A 21051-nucleotide genomic window follows, 5' to 3' on the forward strand; every position below is an offset into this window, starting at 1 on the left:
ATTTATGTTATTCGGTCAAGGGAAAATATGAGTAATATAGTGTTGGCTGTATAAATGGAGACTTGTATTATCAATGTGATTGTGTGAAACTTCTTTGCTCAATAGTTAAAACGCATTGAACTTTATCAAAATATTCATTTCTGCCTTGATATCAACCATTAATATAGAAGTTACTCCTTACTTCCCCCTGGTACTTGCTTCATAGTTTGGTGTTTCCTCAGCAAATTTGTATACATACACATTCCTTCATTCAGCATTTGAAAGTTCTTACAGTTGTCAGACACAATGAATAATTCATGCATTTTACTTTATACAGTATTTCTCAATGCAATTTTATTAAATTTAATGACAGTTCCAGTTGTTTTGGGGTTACACACACACACACACACACACACACACACACTCTCTCTCACACACACACACACATATGTATATATTTATTTATTTTAAAATTTATTATTTACCTAAAGGACCACAGTTATTATGTAAACTAAGGTTTGATTTAGAATATTTTTGAGTGGCCATGTGTATGAGCATGGGCTGAATTTATCTAGTGTCAGTCATATATATCTATATAAATAATCATAGCTTTCCTCTAGTAGGGGAATGAACTGGTTCCATGTGATAAGAGTAGGAGAAATCCTTAACTTTATATCGGAAAACCATAGAACCTACTCTGAAAGATGTGACTTTTGTGATATTTTACCGTCTTTCCATGCCCCCAGGGGATTTATGCAGTGTACATCTGTGATCTTAAATCACTACCAACATGACTTCTGCTTCTCCATTTGTAATGATTCTTTATACAACAGATTCAAAAGCAAGGATTTTACAAAGATTTGTTAGAAGTCAAGCAGGCTGATGACTGTTCTGGCTTTAATACATTAAAAGACTTCCTTATATTTGTTATTTTTAAAAAATGATGTCATTTTTAAAGTTCTCACCTTGATATAAATATGGTTATCAGTTCTCATATTTTACTAGTTTTAGACTTCCCTACAGACTTCTTTCCCTTATAATTGCCAAATCTTACTTGTTAATCTCTTGCTGAAAAGCTTTTACCAATCTATGTGCAGATTAAAGAATATTCCAATGTATACATGAACCTAGAATTATTTCCAACATAATCGTAGCTCACAGTAGGATATATTCTTCTTGGAATATTTATGGCGGTTTTTTTTTTTCACAAATCTTTAAATTTAACCTAATAAACATTTCAATAGTATGTGTCTTCAAGGTACTATTGGTAGTAGGCAGAGTATCATACAAATGGGGAAAAAAGGTGTCTTTCTATATATGATATATATGATCATTCCTGTCTTCCTGGATTATAAATATTCTGAAGACTGACGTCAATTTCTATTTTATGAAATTATTTAAAAATCTTTTTTATTGCCAAAGTGGGAACTTTAGTTAATATAAACCTAGAGAGTTAAAATGATATATTTTTAAACATCCTTAGCAGAGTAATTTTCCTCTTATTTTATATCTTGTGCATTTTAGAAAAAATTAATTGTTATTCCACCAAATGATAATAAAACATGCAAGAGTATTAAATCGAATAACATCTGTTTTCAGAATATATGTGGCATGTACAGTTATTGACCCATAGGATGTAAGATTAGAATGCTAGATCTCATTTGTTTTTGTTATTGAAACACAAGTTATGTTCTATTTGTATTATTTTATAACCAGTGATTTGGAATATCATTTTGGTTTAATGATTTGTTTAATAAATAATGAAGCTAAGGTTTTAAAATTGAAGTAATTGTATATTCACTTGCAGTTATAATATAATACTTCCCTCAACACAAGTTACTTCCTGTTGCCTCTTATACCACATCTCTGTTTCTTTTGCTAAACCTCTGGCAATTACTGACATGATCTACATTTCTTTAATTGTTTTTCAATTCAGTGTGTAACCTTTCTGGATTGACACATTCACTTAGCAAAATTATCTGGAGATTCATCCACATTGTTGGCATGTATTAGTAGTGAATTCCTTTTTATCTCCAAATAATATTCCATACTATGAATATTCCAGTTTGTTTAACTATTCATTGAAAAACATCTGGATTGTTTCCACATTGTGACTATTATGAATAAAGCCCCTATGAATGTTTATGTACAATTTTTTTTATGTGACCATAAGTTTTCATTACTATGTGATAAATGATAACAGTGCAATTACTGAATCATGACAGTTGTACATTTAATTTTTAAAGAAACTGTTTCCAGAGTGATTATACTATTTTGTATTCCCACTAGCAAATTTTGAGAAATCTTTATTTTATTTTTGCCATTATGTGTTATTGTCTTTTCTTTTCATTTTTCCCCCCCTGTGGTGTGTGTATGGTGGGGGGGGGGAGTACCAAGGATTGAACTAAAGTACTCCACTACTGAGCCACATCCCCAGCCCTATTTTGTATTTTCTTTACAGACGGGTTCTCACTGAGTTGCTTAGCACCTCACAGTTGCTAAGGCTAGCTTTGAACTCATGGTTCTCCTGTCTCAACCTCCCAAGCTGCTGGGATTACAGGCTTGCATCACCATACCTGGCTCTACTTTTCATTTTATTCATTCTAGTAGATGTGTAAATATTTGTCACTATGGTTTTAATCTGTATTTCTTAATGGATTAAGATGGTAAATATGTTACATGTTCCGGTTTGCCTTCTGTATGCCCTCTTTGGTAAGATGCATATTTATGTCTTTTGACCATTTTCCAATTGGATTTATTATAGAGCTTTAAAGGTCAAGTTTTTTTTTTTTTTTTTTGAGTTTCAGACCTCTGGATTTTCCAGTGCTTTCTACTAAATATTTGTGACAGTATTACTTTTTATAGTTAAGTCTATGATCTATACTGAGTTATTTAAAAAATATAATCTATTTTGGGATTATCTTTGTGCAGGATTAGAAATCTTAGCTTGATTTAGCCTAGGATTTAATTTATTTTCCTTGCATGTAGATGTCCATTTCTCCCAACATCATTCATTGAAAAATCTGTCCTTCCACTAAATTAATTGCCTTTGCCAAAAATTAGTTGAGGGGCTGGCAATGCTAGAGTACTTACTTAGCATGTATGAAGCCTTGGGTTTGATGCCCAGGACTGCAAAAATAAATAAATTAGTGGGGCATATTTGTGTAGGTCTACACATTAGTTTCCTATTGTTATATGCAATTACCACAAATTTAGTGGCTTAAAACAACAGAACTTTATACAGTTCTGTTTGTCACAAATCTAAAATATGCCTTCCTATTCCTAATTTAAAATCAAGGTGTTGGCAGTATTGTTTCTTTGGGAGGCTCCAGGAGAGAACTCATTTTCTTGAATTTTCTAGCTCCTAAATTCCACTTCTATTCCTTGACTTGTGGCTCTTTCTTCCGTCTTCAAAGCCAGCAGGAGAGCATCTTCATATTTCTTTCTTACTCTGACTCAAATTTTCTATTTAGAAGGATCATTTTCATTACATGGGCCCATCCAGGTAATCCAGGATAATGTTCCTATCTCAATGTTCTTAACTTCAATTCATCTGTAAATGTCTGTAAAGTAATATATTCAGAGATTGTGGGATTTGGTTTGTGGAAATCTGTGGTAACACTTATTCTGCCTAAAATGGTCTTTCTGGTGCTTAATGACCGCAATAACTAGATAAACAAGTGTGTACTCTACAGAGTATTAAGTCAGCAAAGGAAGACACAAGCAAAATTTGTGAGAATTTGTCTAGAAATAAATTCATCTTACTAGAGATTCATCCATATTGTTGCCAGTATTAATAGTGCATTCTATAGTGAAATTGACACTTGTTTTCAATTTGCAGTGTAACAGATTCCACACATTTAACATCTTAAAACTTTATTGAATTACTTTATCACTTTTTTTTGGAGTTTGTCTATCATAGTCAAAGATCACACTAACATGTGATGTAAGGGGATTAAATAGGAGGGAATAGGAAGCATGTGGGCCATCTTAGAATTCTGCCTAAAACAGAATCTATTTGGCACTGAAGAGAGAAGAGAAGTGGATCTTTAGAAAGAGTATGTTGAATAAAAGAGAGAGATTATATTTAGGATATAACCTTGAGGAACACATGTAGAGAAAGAGAATTTTCAAGATGTCCAGAGGGGTGGAAAAAATAAAACAAGATTCAAGGTGGTAGACCAAGAAATAGAATTCTTGGGAAAGGCAGAGGACCAAGAAATAGAATTCTTGGGAAAGTCAGAAGGGTCCACAGTGTCCTGTACAGCAAGTATTACCTAAGAAGGAGTAATTATAGACCCAGGAGGCAACTATCAGATCTTGGCAAGGTCAATAGCATCAAAACAATGTTATGGGGTAGAAGAAAATGAAGTAGAAACAAAATCAGTGTGATCTATTAAGATGATAATTATTTTATGATGATTAACCTTTAAACTTTGAAATAATTGTTGTTTCATTTATTATTGTTTAAGAATGGAACAATACATTCTTCCTGCTAAAACTTTTTCATTCAAATCTAAAAATGTACAAGTGTATTTCTTGTCTGTGAAAGTTACAGGAAGACATTTTGTGCTACAACACTGTACTGTGGGCACTGGTCACATGGTAGCACTTAGTGCAGGAAAGCAGAGTGGCAAAAATCCTAAAGTATTATAAACCTATCCAAACAAAAGCAAACCACACACTCCAGCATATATCCTTTATCATTTTCTGTTAAATATTTTGTACAAAATTGATTTCAGTAAAAATTTAAACAATGATATTGTTTCTATGTGGATGAGGTTTTATCTACAAGTCAAATAATGTGAACTACATAATATAGGCCCTCAGATTGAGATTTAAAATAAGATAAATAATGGTTTACTCAGAAGTTTATTTTTCTTTTTTATGTATAGCTCATTAAAGAATTTAAAGATGAAGATTGGAATATGGGCAATATAGTATACACTCTCACAAATAGACGCTACCTTGAAAAGTGCATTGCTTATGCAGAGAGCCATGATCAGGTAAATGAATTTGTGTGTAAATTCATTTCTCTTTTTCTCTCTCTCTCTCTCTCTCTCTCTCTCTCTCTCTCTCTCTCTCTCTCTCTTTATCTTCTTATTCAAATATAAAAAAATTATAGATAAAAATGAGGCAACAATTTTTTTTAATTTCTGAAAGTATATTAAGAAAACAGAAACAAAACTAGAAATTTCTATGATATTTTAGACAAAATTGGCCATTTGATATACAGGTTTCTCCTGTAATTGTTAAAAGTGTAAATAGAGTAGGGATTTAAGAATAGCTATAAGGCCCAAGGATGAAATATATCTGCTGTCTGTTTTTGTAAATAAAGTTAATCTGTGAATAAAGTTAATTTGAATACAGCCATGCTGATTCATTTATATATTTTTTTGTTCAGCCATCATAGCAGGTTTGAGTAATGGAGAGAAAATGGTTTACAGTGTTTAAAATATTTGTTTGACCTTTTACAGAAATTTGATAACCCAAGAAGTAGACTTATCCTAAATTTTGCTCCTTTTGAATTAGGACAGTGATTTTTTTCAAAAACAAAATACACAATATCCTTGACCATAAAACAGATGAAATAAATGCTTGTAAAAAATATCAGTGCCCAAACTGAAAAAAAATATTAATTTAAGGGGTGGAGGGTTATGAGGAATGAGAACTTATCCCCAAATATGTAACATAGTGAACAAGGAAAATATACACAAAAGATATTTCTTTGTATTGCAAACTGCTAGAAGTTATAATACAGTATAAATTCCCAGCATGTTAATTTTGTATATTTAAAAGATTACATGACTGGAATAAGCAAATAGAAGAAGAAACTGATAGGTTTGTTTTTATAACTTTCTATCCGGTCTTTAAAGAAACAAATTTCCTAAGAATTGTTTTGTACTTGAAAGATTCATGCCAGGCCTTGTGGCACACATTTGTAGTCCCAGCAACTCGGGAGGCTGAGGAAGGAGGATCACAAGTTTCAGGCAGGTTACAAAAGTAAACTTAAGCATATAAACAAATAATTCAAAATGATTAGGAAAGACAAATTGCATAAGAACTAGCACTGATTAGTGCTATAGATCTTGTAGTAGTACTTTAAAGGAGTCATTTTTATTAAAATAGGTTAGTGATTGAATAGGTTTGTAAGTGAATTTGTTTTCTAAAACTGAAAATAATTGTAATAGAATACTAAGATTGCAGATTATCTTCTGTTGTACATTTCACTATATGTTATTGTTTTGTTGGTGATGAATACTTTGCGTTTTTAGCCATGAATAGTTCAGATTGTTAGGAGGCCTTCCTTCTGCTACTCAGGACTTTTCTGAGTTATCTATTATTCTCTTTCAGATAAAACAAACTAAATGTTGGTTAAATGGCAAATACAATGAGAAAGTAAATTTATATTTAAGAAAAATGGCAGAACGAATCAGTGCAATATACATATAACATTATCTTAAGTGTATATATAGATGATTTTTTAGAAACATATCCATTGTTCCAGAATCAAATCTTTAAAAAAATCTATGTAATATTGTTGCCATTATTATAAATGTGTGTTTAAGAAAATCTTTTTTTTTAATTTTTATTTTTGTAATTGTAAATGGACAGCATGCCTTTATTTTGTTTTATTTTTACGTGGTTCTAAAGATTGAAGCCAGTGCCTCACACATGCTAAGCAAGTGCTCTGCCTTTGAGTTACAGCCTCAGCCCCTGTTTAAGAACATCTTAAATGTCAGTTAAAGTGTAACAAATGTTCATATACCTTATCATGAGTTTTTTCAAGATATTTTAAAAATAAGAATCAATCTTAAAACAAATGAATAGATCTCTTAAGTTATTTTTACGAGCCCGTGTTCAGCATAGAAAGTAACTATTGGAAAAAATACATGAAATTAATACTAATCCAAAAACCTTTCCTACAATTGTTTTCCCTCCTGTGTAGCCTCATGTTCTAGTGTAAATCACTGATACTTAGTACCACTGCTCTTCATTTATCTCAGTAACTTTTATTTCTGTAGGCACTGGTTGGTGATAAGACACTGGCATTTTGGTTGATGGATGCTGAAATGTATACAAACATGAGTGTTCTAGCTCCTTTTACTCCAGTTATTGATCGTGGAATACAGCTTCATAAAATGATTCGACTCATTACTCATGCACTTGGAGGAGAAGGCTATCTCAATTTTATGGGTAAGTGTAAGTTACCATTCTGTGTTTGAAAAGTTAACTAATATTATATATCACATAAATCTTGTAGAATATACTGATTTAATATAATGTCATGCATAAATTGAAAAATTAAATTATTATACAACTACTATTACACATGATGCAAAACCACACTCTAAAAGCTGGTATTTTATTGAATATTTCTGACAACAACTATCCTAAACTATTTTTTCAAACTGGAATTATTGTTCGGATTTTAATCATTCTGAATTTTGTTATTGCTGTTTGTTACATTAAAATAGGTAATATGTAGCAGTTATGTAATAATGTATTAAATCATTATTAGTAGTCTTATTTGAGGTAATTGTTCACATGATATCTCTGTCATAAATGTGAAAACCAAGGCTCAAGAGTATTGTGACAAGCAAAATATTTTTTAAAATAGAAATGAATATTTGAAGGACATTATTATCTGAAGGATGTTAAATGATGAAACAGATACTAACTAATATTTTTTTGTATTCTATTGGTCAATAACAATCTTTTTTAACATTTGAATTTTAGAGGATTTTACCAGCTTTTAGGCTACAGAGAAACAGACTGGAAAATATATACAGTAAGCCAAGTTATTATTTTGTGACAAAAGCCTCAGAGCATTTGGTTTATGCATTTTTGTCTGAAAGTTTTCATATGAAGTCTCAGACTTTTTAAAAAATTTTTAATTGTAGATGAACACAATACCTTTATTTTTTTAAATTTATATTTATGTAGTGCTAAGAATCAAACCCAGTGCCTCACACATGCTAGGCAAGCACCCCTCCACTGAACTACAACCTCAGACCCTGGATTTTTAAAAGTCTCTTTTATTTGCTAACTGCAAGTTAGGAAGACAAGTCCAAGAAATCTTATGTTGGATTTTACCTATACTACTGTACCTTTGAATATTTTGCTCTCTTCTCAGTGTTGCCAAAATTTGTTAATACTCCTGGCCTGTCAGGAAATAAACTTCCTGACCTGGGAATCTGCAGCCCATCAACCAAGCATCAGGCCAGTTTTCCTGGATGGACTTGGAACCTTAACCAAAGTCAGCATTGGTTCCATAAAAGCAACTGGTCCTACCTTGCATAATTGTATCAGACTTTAACATCACCATCCCAGTAAGGCCTTGGCTACAGAATAAATCTCTTCAAGTATATTCTTGTGAAAATTTGGATTCTATGAATACTTCAGCCAGATTTTTTGCTGCTCTAGTAGGACCCAACCAGAACAACTATAGAGGAGGAAAAGTTTATTTGAGGGATCATGGCTTCAGAGGACTCAGTCCAAAGACGACTGGCCCCATTCCTTAGGACTCACGATGAGGCTGAACATTATGGCAGAAGTGTGTGGCAGAGGGAAGCATCTCACATAATAATCCAGAAAGAGAGGTCTCTACTTGCCAGAAGCCACACCCTAATTCCCACTTCCTCTAGCCATACCCTACCATTTAAGTTACCACTCAAGTTAATGCCTATCAAGGGATTAACTCACTGATTAGTTTAGAATCTTATAACCCAATCATTTCTCCTCTGAACCTTCTTGCATTGTCACAGGTGAGCTTTTGGGAGATACCTCATATCCAAACCATAACCAATAAGTTTGTCAAATAAGTTTGTCTATGCAAATAAATTTGTCACCATGTAAAATTTGGAGAACAGGGTGTTAGAGGGAGATTTAAAATGTTTTATATTTTTGTTTATGAGAGTATGGTCCATTAAATTGTTTTATAGAAAGGACTTATAGATACACACACACACACACACACACACACACACACCCCAACACAATTTTTCAGAGAACAAAATAAAATAGATGTCTCTTTTCATGTATTTAGTCCTGTGTCATTAATTCTTGAAGCCAACATCTGAAAATCTAAAAGTTCTAATTCAGTCTGGTGCTTTGGTCTGAATGCTGTAACATCAATTTACCTCCATTAATAGTCTAGAGTGTCACTAGTTATAAATGCATAATATAGTCCATTGTCTGAGTCTTTTTTGTAGGAAGACTTGAATCCAGACCTGTGTGCATAGCAGAGCCTCAAGGCAAGCATTAGATTAAAACAAAGCCATCCGTACCTGACAGACACTTAATGGCCATATCTAATTTAAAATTAATAACTTTAAATAAGAAAGGTCTGATAAAATTTAATAATCTGAAGTATTTGTTGTTTCTTGGTCAGTGTTCTCCTGAGGGTAGAAGCATTTTCCAGAGAGCTAGGGCACTGACAAATCTGGTAACTCCATAAACTTACTGGAATATTAATATTATCATTTGAATTGTATAAAATCAGCTAGGACAAACTGAGTGTCTCTTATGTTTTGGAAACTCTTCTTGTGGAACTTTTAATAGTAATACAATAAACAGACATAATTATAACATCTTTTTATTTCTAAAAGATTGGTAAATTGACATTTTGGTATCAAATATAATTTTGAGGTTATTCTTTGGTATAAGAATGAGAGTTCTTTTGTAGTTTTATTCTTTCTTTGTCTTTGAAAAAAGTGGCTTCTAATTTTAGCTCTAACACCTCTTTTTAAAAGATTCCTTCTCAGTATCTTAACTAAATTGAACATTCTTCTACTAACTTTGAAATCAGTAATCTCCTAATGGTTATAAAATGTCTGATTCTTTATATTATTTATGGAATATAATATTTCTCCCCATGAGCTTCATGATTTTAAATACATATATCCCTCCTTTTCTGATCATGTTATTGTCCTCCTTTAAAGCCTTCAGTAACTGTGGTGTCTTCCCATTTTATGTGATACATGAAACCATTTCTGCAGTCTTACCAAGAGTAAATATTTCTTTTTTTGTTGTTGTTTGTTTTTCATTGACAATGATGTATATTGAGTGTTGCTACTAAAACAATCTTAGCTTTCATGTATGAGGAATCTGAATTTGCCTCATCTGTTTTCATATCTCTAGTAAGGCAGTATCATATTTATCAGTTAACAAGTATTATGTATCTATTGCATTGTTTTTATATATACGTGGTCTGTACACATGTCTAGAGCATCAAAGCCAATTTGATATGTATTTCTGGTGTACCTGTGCACAGAATTTCTATATACACAAACACAAAGGAAGAAAGAGAAAGGGAAGGGAGGGATCAGGGAGAAGGAAAGAAAGAAGAGCCAAAGGTAAGGGAGAAGGAGAGAGAGAGCAGGAGAGGAGGCAACTTAACTCTAAAGGCAAGTTCAACTTAAAGAGTTCATGAATTTGAGATATGTGTCAATTTAAATTATAATTTTAATATATTCATAACATTTTCTAGATTATTTTTATCACAATTTATAAAATTCATTCTTCAGATATTTTTATATATCTACTATATTTACTATGTATTGTTTAGTGGTATATTTGGATCTGAAAAATAGTTCTTGCACTCTAGACCTCAAAACTCATAAGAGGAAACAAACAAGTGACAGACAAGTGTCTTTTTACTAGTATATACACTAGATATAGGGAAAGAGATGAACAAAGAGTATCATGCCATGGAAAGTGGGTTAGGAAATTTGGGGTGAAATTTAGGAACTGCTTTATCCAGATCAATGGGGAAGGCACAAGAGAACCAGGCAGTGAGGTTAGCAAAAAATAGTTTAGGTATATAACTGAAGCAATGGGGTGATAATTTGAGATTAAAATCTATTAAAATCAATTGAGAATATTAAATGTCAAGCAAATGAAAACAACTCAAGCCTAAATAAATCAATTTAGAGGTCATATGCTGATTGACAAGTATAATAATAAAAAGGGTGATTTCACTCATTTAAAAAATATTTTGAATTCTTCAGTAATAAATATCTTTTATTAATGACTGAGTGGCCAGATAGTTTACTTTTTTATATTTGTAATATAACTCAAAGGATATGGTTTAGAAAAATGAAGTATGATGGCTGGCAACCTATGTGAATGTCTTTATTGTTTTTTGTAATCTCTAATTAAGTATATTTGATGGTTAAAAATAAATATGATGGTTCCATTCCCAGCTTTCCCAGGAATCTCCATACTGCTTTCCAAATTGGCTGAACCAATTTGCAGTCCCACCAGCAATGTACAAGAGTACCCTTTTCCCCACATCCTCTCCAGCACTTGTTATTGTTTGACTTCCTAATGGCTGCCAATCTTACTGGAGTGAGATGGTATCTTAGGGTAGTTTTGATTTGCATTTCTCTGACTGCTAGAGATGGTGAGCATTTTTTCATGTATTTGTTGATTGATTGTATGTCCTCCTCTGAGAAGTGTCTGTTCAGGTCCTTGGCCCATTTGTTGATTGGGGTATTTGTTGTCTTATTGTCTAATTTTTTGAGTTCTTTGTATACTCTGGATATTAAGGCTCTGTCTGAAGTGTGAGGAGTAAAAATTTGTTCCCATGATGTAGGCTCCCGATTTACTTCTCTTATTGTTTCTCTTGCTGTGAAAAAACTTTTTAGTTTAAGTAAGTCCCATTTGTTGATTCTTGCTGTTAACTCTTGTGCTATAGGCGTCCTGTTAAGGAATTTGGAGCCTGATCCCACAATATGTAGATCGTAGCCAACTTTTTCTTCTATCATAAGCAGAGTCTATTCCCTGAAGACCTTAAGAGAGCGTACTACAGGGATACTGCCACATCGATGTTCATAGCAGCACAATTCACAATAGCTAGACTGTGGAACCAACCCAGATGCCCTTCAATGGATGAATGGATTAAAAAATGTGGCAGTTATACACCATGGAGTATTACGCAGCTCTAAAAAATGACAAATTCATGGAATTTGCAGGGAAATGGATGGCACTAGAGCAGATTATGCTTAGTGAAGCCAGCCAATCCCTAAAAAACAAATACCAAATGTCTTCTTTGATATAATGAGAGCAACTAAGAATAGAGCAGGGAGGAAGAGCAGGAAGAAAAGATTGATATTAAACAGAGACACGAGATGGGAGGGAAAGAGAGAGAAAAGGGAATTGCATGGAAATGGAAAGAGACCCTCATTGTTATAAAAAAAACTACATAAAAGAGGTTGTAAGGGGAATTGGAAGAAAAAACAAGGAGAGAAATGAATTACAGTAGATGGGATAGAGAGAGAAGATGGGAGGGGAGGGGAGGGGGGATAGTAGAGGATAGGAAAGGTAGCAGAATACAACAGTTACTAATAGGGCATTATGTAAAAAGGTGAATGTGTAACTGATGTGATTCTGCAATCTGTATTTGGGGTAAAAATGGGAGTTCATAACTCACTTGAAACTAATGTCTGAAATATGTTATGTCAAGAGCCTTGTAAGGTTTTGAACAACCAATAAAAAAAAATTTAAAAAATAAATAAATAAATAAATATGAAAAATAGCTACTCACACATGAGATGACCTCAGTGAATATATGTTAATTTTATGTAGATAAACTGAAAAAGGCAATTCAAAGGAAGAAAAATAATGAAGATAGGAATATAGTTTGCCCAGTTTTCTGATGATTACCTGGTTATCATGGAAATATTATAATTTCCTAATCCCATCAGTTGGGGGTGAATAGTCCATGATTTTATCACGTGGTTCCTCAGGAATTGATATAAAGATGAGTTTAGGTAAGTAAACTGGTTACTGTTTCTATTGATCACACAACCAGGAAAAAATACCAATGCTGATACTTCAGTCTTACTTTCATATAATACCAAAACAACAACATAATAATAGCCTTCTTTAGTTACAGACTGCTTAGAAGTATAAAAAGAGAGAGGAAAGCAAATATTTATTCGATTTTAGATAGAACTACCTATAAGCACTTTAAAATATCAAATAAAACAAATTAAAATATAAATATTAAGCATATACCTTGTGATTTAAAACGTTGGCAGATGAGGTAGCATGCAATTTTAGAATCAAAAAAAGAAACAATCAGAAGACAACCATAAATTAGAAAATGAAGTAAAATTACTGAATAGTTTTGAAAATGTGAATTTTTATAAACTAAAAATATCATCATTGAATCACAAGTGGCTTTTAAAGAAAATTCTCTGGCTTTTCAGAGAGTTCTTTATAACTTTACACTAAACTGGACAAGAGTGAAGAGAAAGGTATAATGGGTAGTTAACAATAACAATTTTTTTCATTTAAAGTAATCAAGTCTCTTATCTAATAACTCTAAGAAGAATAGCTTGGTTTTCTGGTAGAAACTGCATCTTTTTATCAGTAGCTTTGTTGCCAGTTTGGTGTCAAAGGAAGTTATTTGCCCCCCTCCCCCCGTTTGATTTTATCTTCTTTGGTTTCATCATATATGGGTTGAGATTCAAAAGCAGAGTGACCTAAATCATTTTCAGTACTGTCACATTAATATTTCACTTGTTCAGAAACCTTTAAGTGAAATCAAGAATTATTCTTGTAATAGAAGCTTTGCTTTCTCAGTTGTCTTTTTTTTTTTTTTCTCTTCCTTTTGGGGCTTATAGCATTAGAGACGAACACTTTTTAAATAAGTACACTTCATTTGATTTGAAATTTTAATGCCACATTATAACTCTGGGTATATCTCAAAACATAAATGATTCAAATTTCTCATTAGAAAAACTGAACTAGCAAAGTTAAGTCAACAGATCAAGCAAGATTTCACTACTATAAATAGCAGTAATCTAGAAACTGAAAACTCACATTTTTATAATAAAATATTGCCTGTGACATTATGTGTTAATACACAAACTGAAATATCAGAAGTCTGGGATCATCAGGACTCACTAATTTGTTTGCTCATTCATTCATTTACTCATTTATTCATTCAAGTTAAACTCATTGTTTCCATATCAAGTCTCTTCCTTATTCCATGTAGGGGGGAAAAAAGAAAAGGTGGAAATAACTTAAAATATGTAGGAGGAGCTGTATGTGCAGAAATCTCTAAGAAAAATTATGTAACAAGTGAAACTTCCAAGATTCTTCATTTTTCTTATCCCTCTACCTGAAATTTACTTTACCTCATTCTTTCCTGTTTTTCCCAGTTTCAAAGTAATATGCTGCTTTTCCTGTTAGTAAAGATTTAGATCCTGAATGAAACTGTTCTGACTTTAAAAATCTCATTCCTACCACTAAAAGCAATTGGGGGTTATATTTATCTTTTATATAAGGCATTGTAGAATTATTTTTTTCAAAATCTGACATATGGACAAGTTTGCTTAAAGAGTTACCTTTATGGTTTTTATAGTCCCATGAGAACACATACCTTCTTTTATTCTAACTAAATTTGGAGAATTAAAATTTGAAAACTAATATTAATCCAGTTCAAACTTCAAACTCCCTTCCTCCACCCCACCATATTGGTGCTTGAATCCAGGGTTGCCCTACATCTGAGCTATATTCCATGTCTCCCCCACTTTTATCCCCCACTTCATTTTTCTGTTCCATTTTTTCCGGTTTTTCTTCTATTAATTTACTATTTTTAATTGATGCTTTATATATATATATACACATAAATATGAAATTAACTGATATGTTCATATATGTACATAGCATAAAATTTAGTCAGTTTCATTCCACAATTCCTCCTTTTTCCTATCCCTCTCTCTATTCTATGTATTTCTCTTGTATTTATTTTCATGGAATTCCCGTATCCTTTTCTTTTTTCATTATTTCACTCTGGCTTCTGCATATCAGAGCAAATATTTGAGCTTTGACTTCCTGAGTTTGGGTTATTTCATTTAACATGATTTTCTCCACTTCCACCCATTTACCAGCAAATGTCATAATTTTATTTTTCTTTTTGGCTGCGTAAAACTCCATTGTGTGTGTATATATATACATAGATACACACACACACACACACTACATTATCAGTTAGGTATTAATGTGACTGTTTGTCTTCTCCATTAACAATTCTCCTCAAAATTTTAACTAGGTAAATATATGATCAGAATAAAGAGTTCATTTTCCAGGTTCCCTTGAAACCTAATGAGGCCATGTAACTAAGTTATGGCTAATGGATAGTCAAAGTAGTTTTGTGTGTACCACTCACTGGTCATTTTCTTGAGTAACAGGAACCAGATCATCTCTGCTAACTGCCCCCGCACTCCCCACCCCCCAAAATATTTCCTCCTGGAACACCATAGCATTGTAATGCCAAAACAAGGTAAAAGGATATTAGTTGACATTTTAAATAATCCTATTTATATTACTTTTAGAGTAGTTTTGAAATCAAAGTAAAATTTAAGTTCCAACGACTTATATTTAAATCAGTGTTAAGAAATACTTCCCCATTATTTGTCATTACTACTTGTAATGTCAGTAATAACCTCTCAAAACATGAAAATACTTTTGTTTCCAAATGTAATTTGGAAATATAAGAAAGCCTAAAATTTTCCCAGTATAATTATAAAAATGTTTCATAAAACTGTTGTGACCAGTGAATTGAACTAATATTTATATATTAAATAAACATATTTCCTAGTATTAGTCACATGCAATTACTTTAGTATTCTAAGATCTTTATTATACACTTTACAACATGCATGCATTTTTTTTACAGGAAATAACTGGGATATTTATGTCATCTCATTAATGAAAGCAAGAAAAGTTTTAAATTAGAAAATTTTAAATTATATAATTGAGGCTAGATGATTCCAATCTGTGTGAATGTTCTCTTTTCTATTACATATGTATTATAAATGGACATATCTTTCAATATATGTGCATATAAGCATATATGTACACATATACATGTGCACATATTCTTACACATACACACAGGAAAACCCACAATGTTTTTAGCATTTTTTTTTTCTCCTTAAGCCAACTTTTAAGAATAGGAATGGTGATGTAGTTCAGTGGTAATGTTGGCCCAGCAGGTGTGAGGCCCTGGGTTTGATCCCTAGAATCAAATATATAAATAATTAGGAATGAGGGAGGGAAGGAGCAAAAGAAAGAAAGAATGGATGAATCCTGTCTCTCCAGGTGCAGCTGCATGCACCTGTAGTCACTGGTGTGCCAATAGTTCCATTTGCTTCGTGGCTGAGGCAGGAAGATCACTTGAGCCCCAAAGTGGAGGCCAGCCTGGGTAACACAGCACAAGACCTCATCTGAAAACAACAGTCCATAAAGCATTTGGGGATTTTTGAATCCTTGGTTTCATTCACTTATTCATTAATTCAAATAGTCATTAAAATACATATCTCATGACAGAAATTGTTTCAGATACTGTACTAAATGCTTGAGGTGCAAAGTAGACAGGATAGATGAGTCACTGTCCTCAGGGAGCTTAATTTCTATTAGGACAACAAACTTCAGATGGCAAACAAGTGAAAAACAGATAAATAATGTAGATAAGCAACATAAAGGAAACAAAATCGTTGTTAAAACAGAGAACAGTATAATAATTTTAAGCTAGATCTTTAAAGATATGAAACCTATTGTTTATAAAGAATGCAGAAAAGAACTTTCTAAAGACAACTAAATGTTCAAGGGCCCTGTGGTGGGCATACAAGGAAATGAAAGAGAATTGATACTATAACCTAGTACTCTAGAAATAAGGGTTAGAGATATTAGGTTGGAAAAGCAGGTAAGAATTAGGTATGGGTTAGGTCATCAAGGCTACTATAGCCAAAGAGGTATGACATAAAAAGTGGACACTGCATTATCAGTTCATGTGGGTTTTAAGGAGAAGCATATAAAGGTCCAATATTTGTTTTATGTCAATAACTTTTGCTAGTTTTTATGGACTGAATGGGGCAGGAGAGAAGAGAGGGATATCACTGAGGAGGTTGTGGAAGTAGTCAAGAAGTTATGATGATGGCAGTGGCAGTAGAAAAAGGGAAAGAGCCAAGATATAGTTTTGGAAGTAGAATGAATTGGCAAGTCTTGATAATAGTTTGGATATGTGACAAAGAATAATCAAAGATGACTTTGAGGTTTTTTGGTTTGGATGTCAGCATTTGGTTGAACCAATTAATAGTATAAGAAAAATGAGGTTTAGGGAGTCAGGTTAGGGCCGAAAAGTAAGAAGTCTAATTTTAGACACATTGACTTTAAGCTTCTTTGAAATACTCAAATGGCGAGGAACTTAGTGAACATTGGGCTTGAGAAATAAAATTTGGAAGACTTCCACATATTATGTGTACCATGCTATAGTAACATTCATATCAGTTCTTGAATACTGAACTATGACCCAAGAAGAAAAGAAGACCCAGGGCAGAGCCAGAGGAACACTAATGTCCAAACAAAGAGAAGCCATCAAAGGAGACTGAGAAGGAATGGTATTGATAAAGGAAGGAAGATCATGTGAGTGTACCATTCTGAAAGCTAATGTGTAGTATATCATAAAATAGGAAATGACCACTGTGGGGACTGATAATATTGCAGCTGAATAAAATGAGAAAAAAAGTTGCTACTGGTGAACGAAATAGAGGCGATTGTGAGGGGACATTGAGGATAGAAGCAGATTTTCGGAGGTTGTAAGAGGGAACATCAGGCAACACTTTTGCAAACAGTTCACTTAAGCTGTTTGTCTCATAAAGAGAACAGATAAATAAGATGGTAGGTAGAGTTGGATGGGGATCAATGGAAATTTTTTTCTTATGAAATATAAGAACATTTGTGTTCAGAATGGGCTGTGCAAAAGGTAAGGTTCTGTGGTACAAAATGGAACTTCTGTAGTTTCAGAGCACAAATGGGGAGATTACCATTAATATGGACTGCCACTACTTCTTCCCAGCAAAAGGACAAGAATGGGTACAGGTGCAGCTGGTCTTAAGTGGAGTATCTTGAAGGTGAATTGTGTATAGATAGTGGGATAAGTTAATCATTTGAGGCTGGAAATAAAGGAATAAATGTTGTTTGAGAAAAGAGTAGAAGATATGAAGTAGACATCTTCAGAAATGAAATTATTAGAAAAGCAACATAGGGTGTCTAGGTAATGTTGCATGCCCACTTGATATCTGCAATCAGACCTACAGATGAGTCAGCCTCTCAGTCTACTGCCTTTTTAAAGCCAGGGTTGACCAAGGGTAGGAGTTTTGTCAGGCACCTGTCAAAAAAGAAGGAAGGGCTTTAAAAATGCTAGCAAATAACTGATAGAGAACTAGTAAATCATTGGTACAAAAAAATTACCTGTGCCTTGGAGCTACCTGGAGAGTTTTTAAAAATGATGTTTCCATCCTACCTCTGGAATTTGTGATTTAATTGGTCTTGGCTGTGGTCTGGCCATTGAAAAAGAAAATTTTTAAAGATTTCCAAGGGATTTGTAAGGCTAGGAAGTGAAGAGAGAATTTCAAGAGGATATAAAAGATATAGGAAAGTATTCCTGTTGTAGAACAGAAATTGTAGAGGGCACAGCAGGAGGATTGGGGAAGAAGGGGAAGGAAGAGAAGGGAAGTTCTGAGAGATTAGAGTATGAGTTCAACTAGCAGTGAATGGCCAGGAGGTTGGATTTGTTCTTCCCTTGATAAACAAGGCAAATCAGACTGGGTCTGCTCCTGGATGCTATCAAGACACTTTCTAAAATATCTATATATAAAATGTAAATTAGAAGCATCTTGTGTTATTTCTATATTGTTTGTATATAAAAGGTTGGCACATAAAGTATATAAAGAAGCGTACGTGCAAACTAAAATCATGTTGTTAGAGAACAAACTATTTTTTGTTTATAATGTGGGTCATCTGATATGTGCACATATGTTTCTCCTGCTTTCTTGTTTAGGAATTTCATTATCATGATGTTATTCTAGTTCCTATAATGAGTGATACCTGTGGAGAAAAAGGCACAATTACAAACTAGCAATTTTCTCTCTCAGCAGTGTTATGAAATTTCCATTACTAAATTTGAAGGATTTTCTCAATATGATTATATTGTATTTTGACATTTGAAAATTCTGTGGGACATTGTTTAATGAGTATCTTACATTCTCCCCAAGCCACAGGGAAAGTTAGATGGATTTTGTCCTAAGTGTCAGTCTACATTTATTGATAGCTACATTAGACTTCAGTGTAAAATGTGTGATCTTACTTCATATCTTCCATCTGTGATTGTTTAGTGTCAAACTTGTAAATTCTTCTTTTTCTGATAGATAGGAATACAATAAAAATTTAAATGTCTTCCTGCTAAGTGCTGGAATTGAAGCAGTTATAGGAAGACAAAATACACTCTCCTGAACAGCAGGAGTGCTAATTTTTGGCATTTTCTTTTAGCTTGTTGAGGCAAGTTTACTGAATGCAACATGACTTGTAGAAGTCTATAAAACTCCAAAATTCTCAGTATGAGCAGTTGTAAATGGCTTGAAGCCCCATTAAAATGCTCTGAAACACAAATAGCATATATTCTGAATGGCAGAGACCTAAAAATAATGGGCCTGATTTGATTCATGGCCCACGGATAACCAATTTTAGCTGGCTTTAATGAGAACCTACCATGACTGTGACAGTGTGCAAAGAATAAAGGAAACACCACAACAATTACCTGGGGAGCTTTAAAATACCGAAGCCTAAGGTCTACCAGACCATCTGAGCCAGATGTAAGGCTCTGGCATTTAGAAATCATACCAAGTGATTTTGATATATAGATGTACAACACAGAGATCCACTAACAAAGGAAGTACAAAAATGAAGGTAGGACAAAAAACATAGGATAAGACTACCCACTGCAGGCCAGCTTGGGGAATTCCCTTCCTTTTTCTCCTCTGTGATTTAAATGCCCAGTGCCAGAAAGGCTCCTGATTTCTGCCAGATTAGCTTTCAGGAACAAGATTTTCTCCCCTCATTCTTGCTGAGGATACACTTTAGAGCAACCTCATCTTAATGTACTGACAAATGTTATGTATCTTATCTGCATTTTTCTCTACCAACTTGCATTGACAAACACTGGGGATATGAAAATGTTATTATCTGGTTGTTGACAAGGGGAAGAAAAGCAAGTTTTATTTGGTTTTGGTTCCTTTCTCTGAAATACTTTTACCTCAGGAATAGGAATTCATGTCTTTGATTTATTACAGGAGAAACCCACTCAGAATAGTGGACATATTATTACTATTGCTCAATAGTTTATTTTCATTAAAGATACTTTTTGGGAAAATAAGATTGTTTTTCCATACAGAACATGCCACCAATGCAGTATTATTCCTTATATGCTATAGATTTTTGGTCAAACCTACTTTCTCCTTGAGGAAGAATATCATTTTATTACTATTTAGAAGGAAAAATTCTAAGCACAGGGAAGTCCCACGTAATCATTTTTTCATCTCCATGCCTCATGGTGAGATCATCACATACACAGATTTTGACTTGGAGGCTACAGAACAAATTTCCTAATCTAACAAAATAATAAAATTGGCATGGATTTTATAATAAATACCAGTGGGAAAAGTACAATTGCTACTAACATTAACATCTGTATTTTTCTCAATGGGGTCTGCATGTATGTATATGTATATATGTACACACATATATAGTTTGTGTTTTCTCTATGTATAAATATTGAATGTTTGTGTGTATACACTATATTATATATGCCTCTGAGTGGATTCTTTATGCACACAACCCTGAATTAGAAGAAGACCCATAGTATTTAAACCATAGTATTAAGGTGCAGAACCTTCTTGGGTACAGTAATACACTCCTGTAGTCCTAGAGGCTCTGGAGGCTGAGGCAGAAGTATTGCAAGTTTGAGACCAGCCACAGCAAATTAACAAGGCCCTAAGCAACTTAGTAAGACCCTGTCTCTAAAAACAAAAAGGAGTGGGGATGTAGTTTAGTGATAATGTGCCCCTGGGCCTGATCCCCAGTATTCCTACCACCCTCCAAAAGTTGTAGAACCTTAAGTTTGCAGAATATAGATTGTGCTAATCTTCTGTCACTATCTGAGATAATACTTTTGTAAAGAAAAAAAATGTTTGTTTTGGCTTGTGGTTTTTTCTCTAC

The 21051-nt window shown here is 33.2% G+C and overlaps 1 protein-coding gene across 1 annotated transcript in view; it reads left to right on the forward strand.

Annotated features, from left to right (window-relative positions):
* The window catches only part of Gbe1 (1,4-alpha-glucan branching enzyme 1), a 261346-nt gene that overhangs the window by 182348 nt on the left and 57947 nt on the right, over positions 1 to 21051 (forward strand). Inside the window, exons 11-12 of the mRNA XM_026400300.2 lie at positions 4875 to 4985; positions 7005 to 7176. Of these exons, the coding sequence (XP_026256085.1) occupies positions 4875 to 4985; positions 7005 to 7176 (283 nt within the window). The remainder of the gene's footprint in view (positions 1 to 4874; positions 4986 to 7004; positions 7177 to 21051) is intronic.

This window comes from Urocitellus parryii, chromosome 2, assembly GCF_045843805.1.
Source record: "Urocitellus parryii isolate mUroPar1 chromosome 2, mUroPar1.hap1, whole genome shotgun sequence".
Classification (NCBI taxonomy): Eukaryota; Metazoa; Chordata; class Mammalia; order Rodentia; family Sciuridae; genus Urocitellus; species Urocitellus parryii.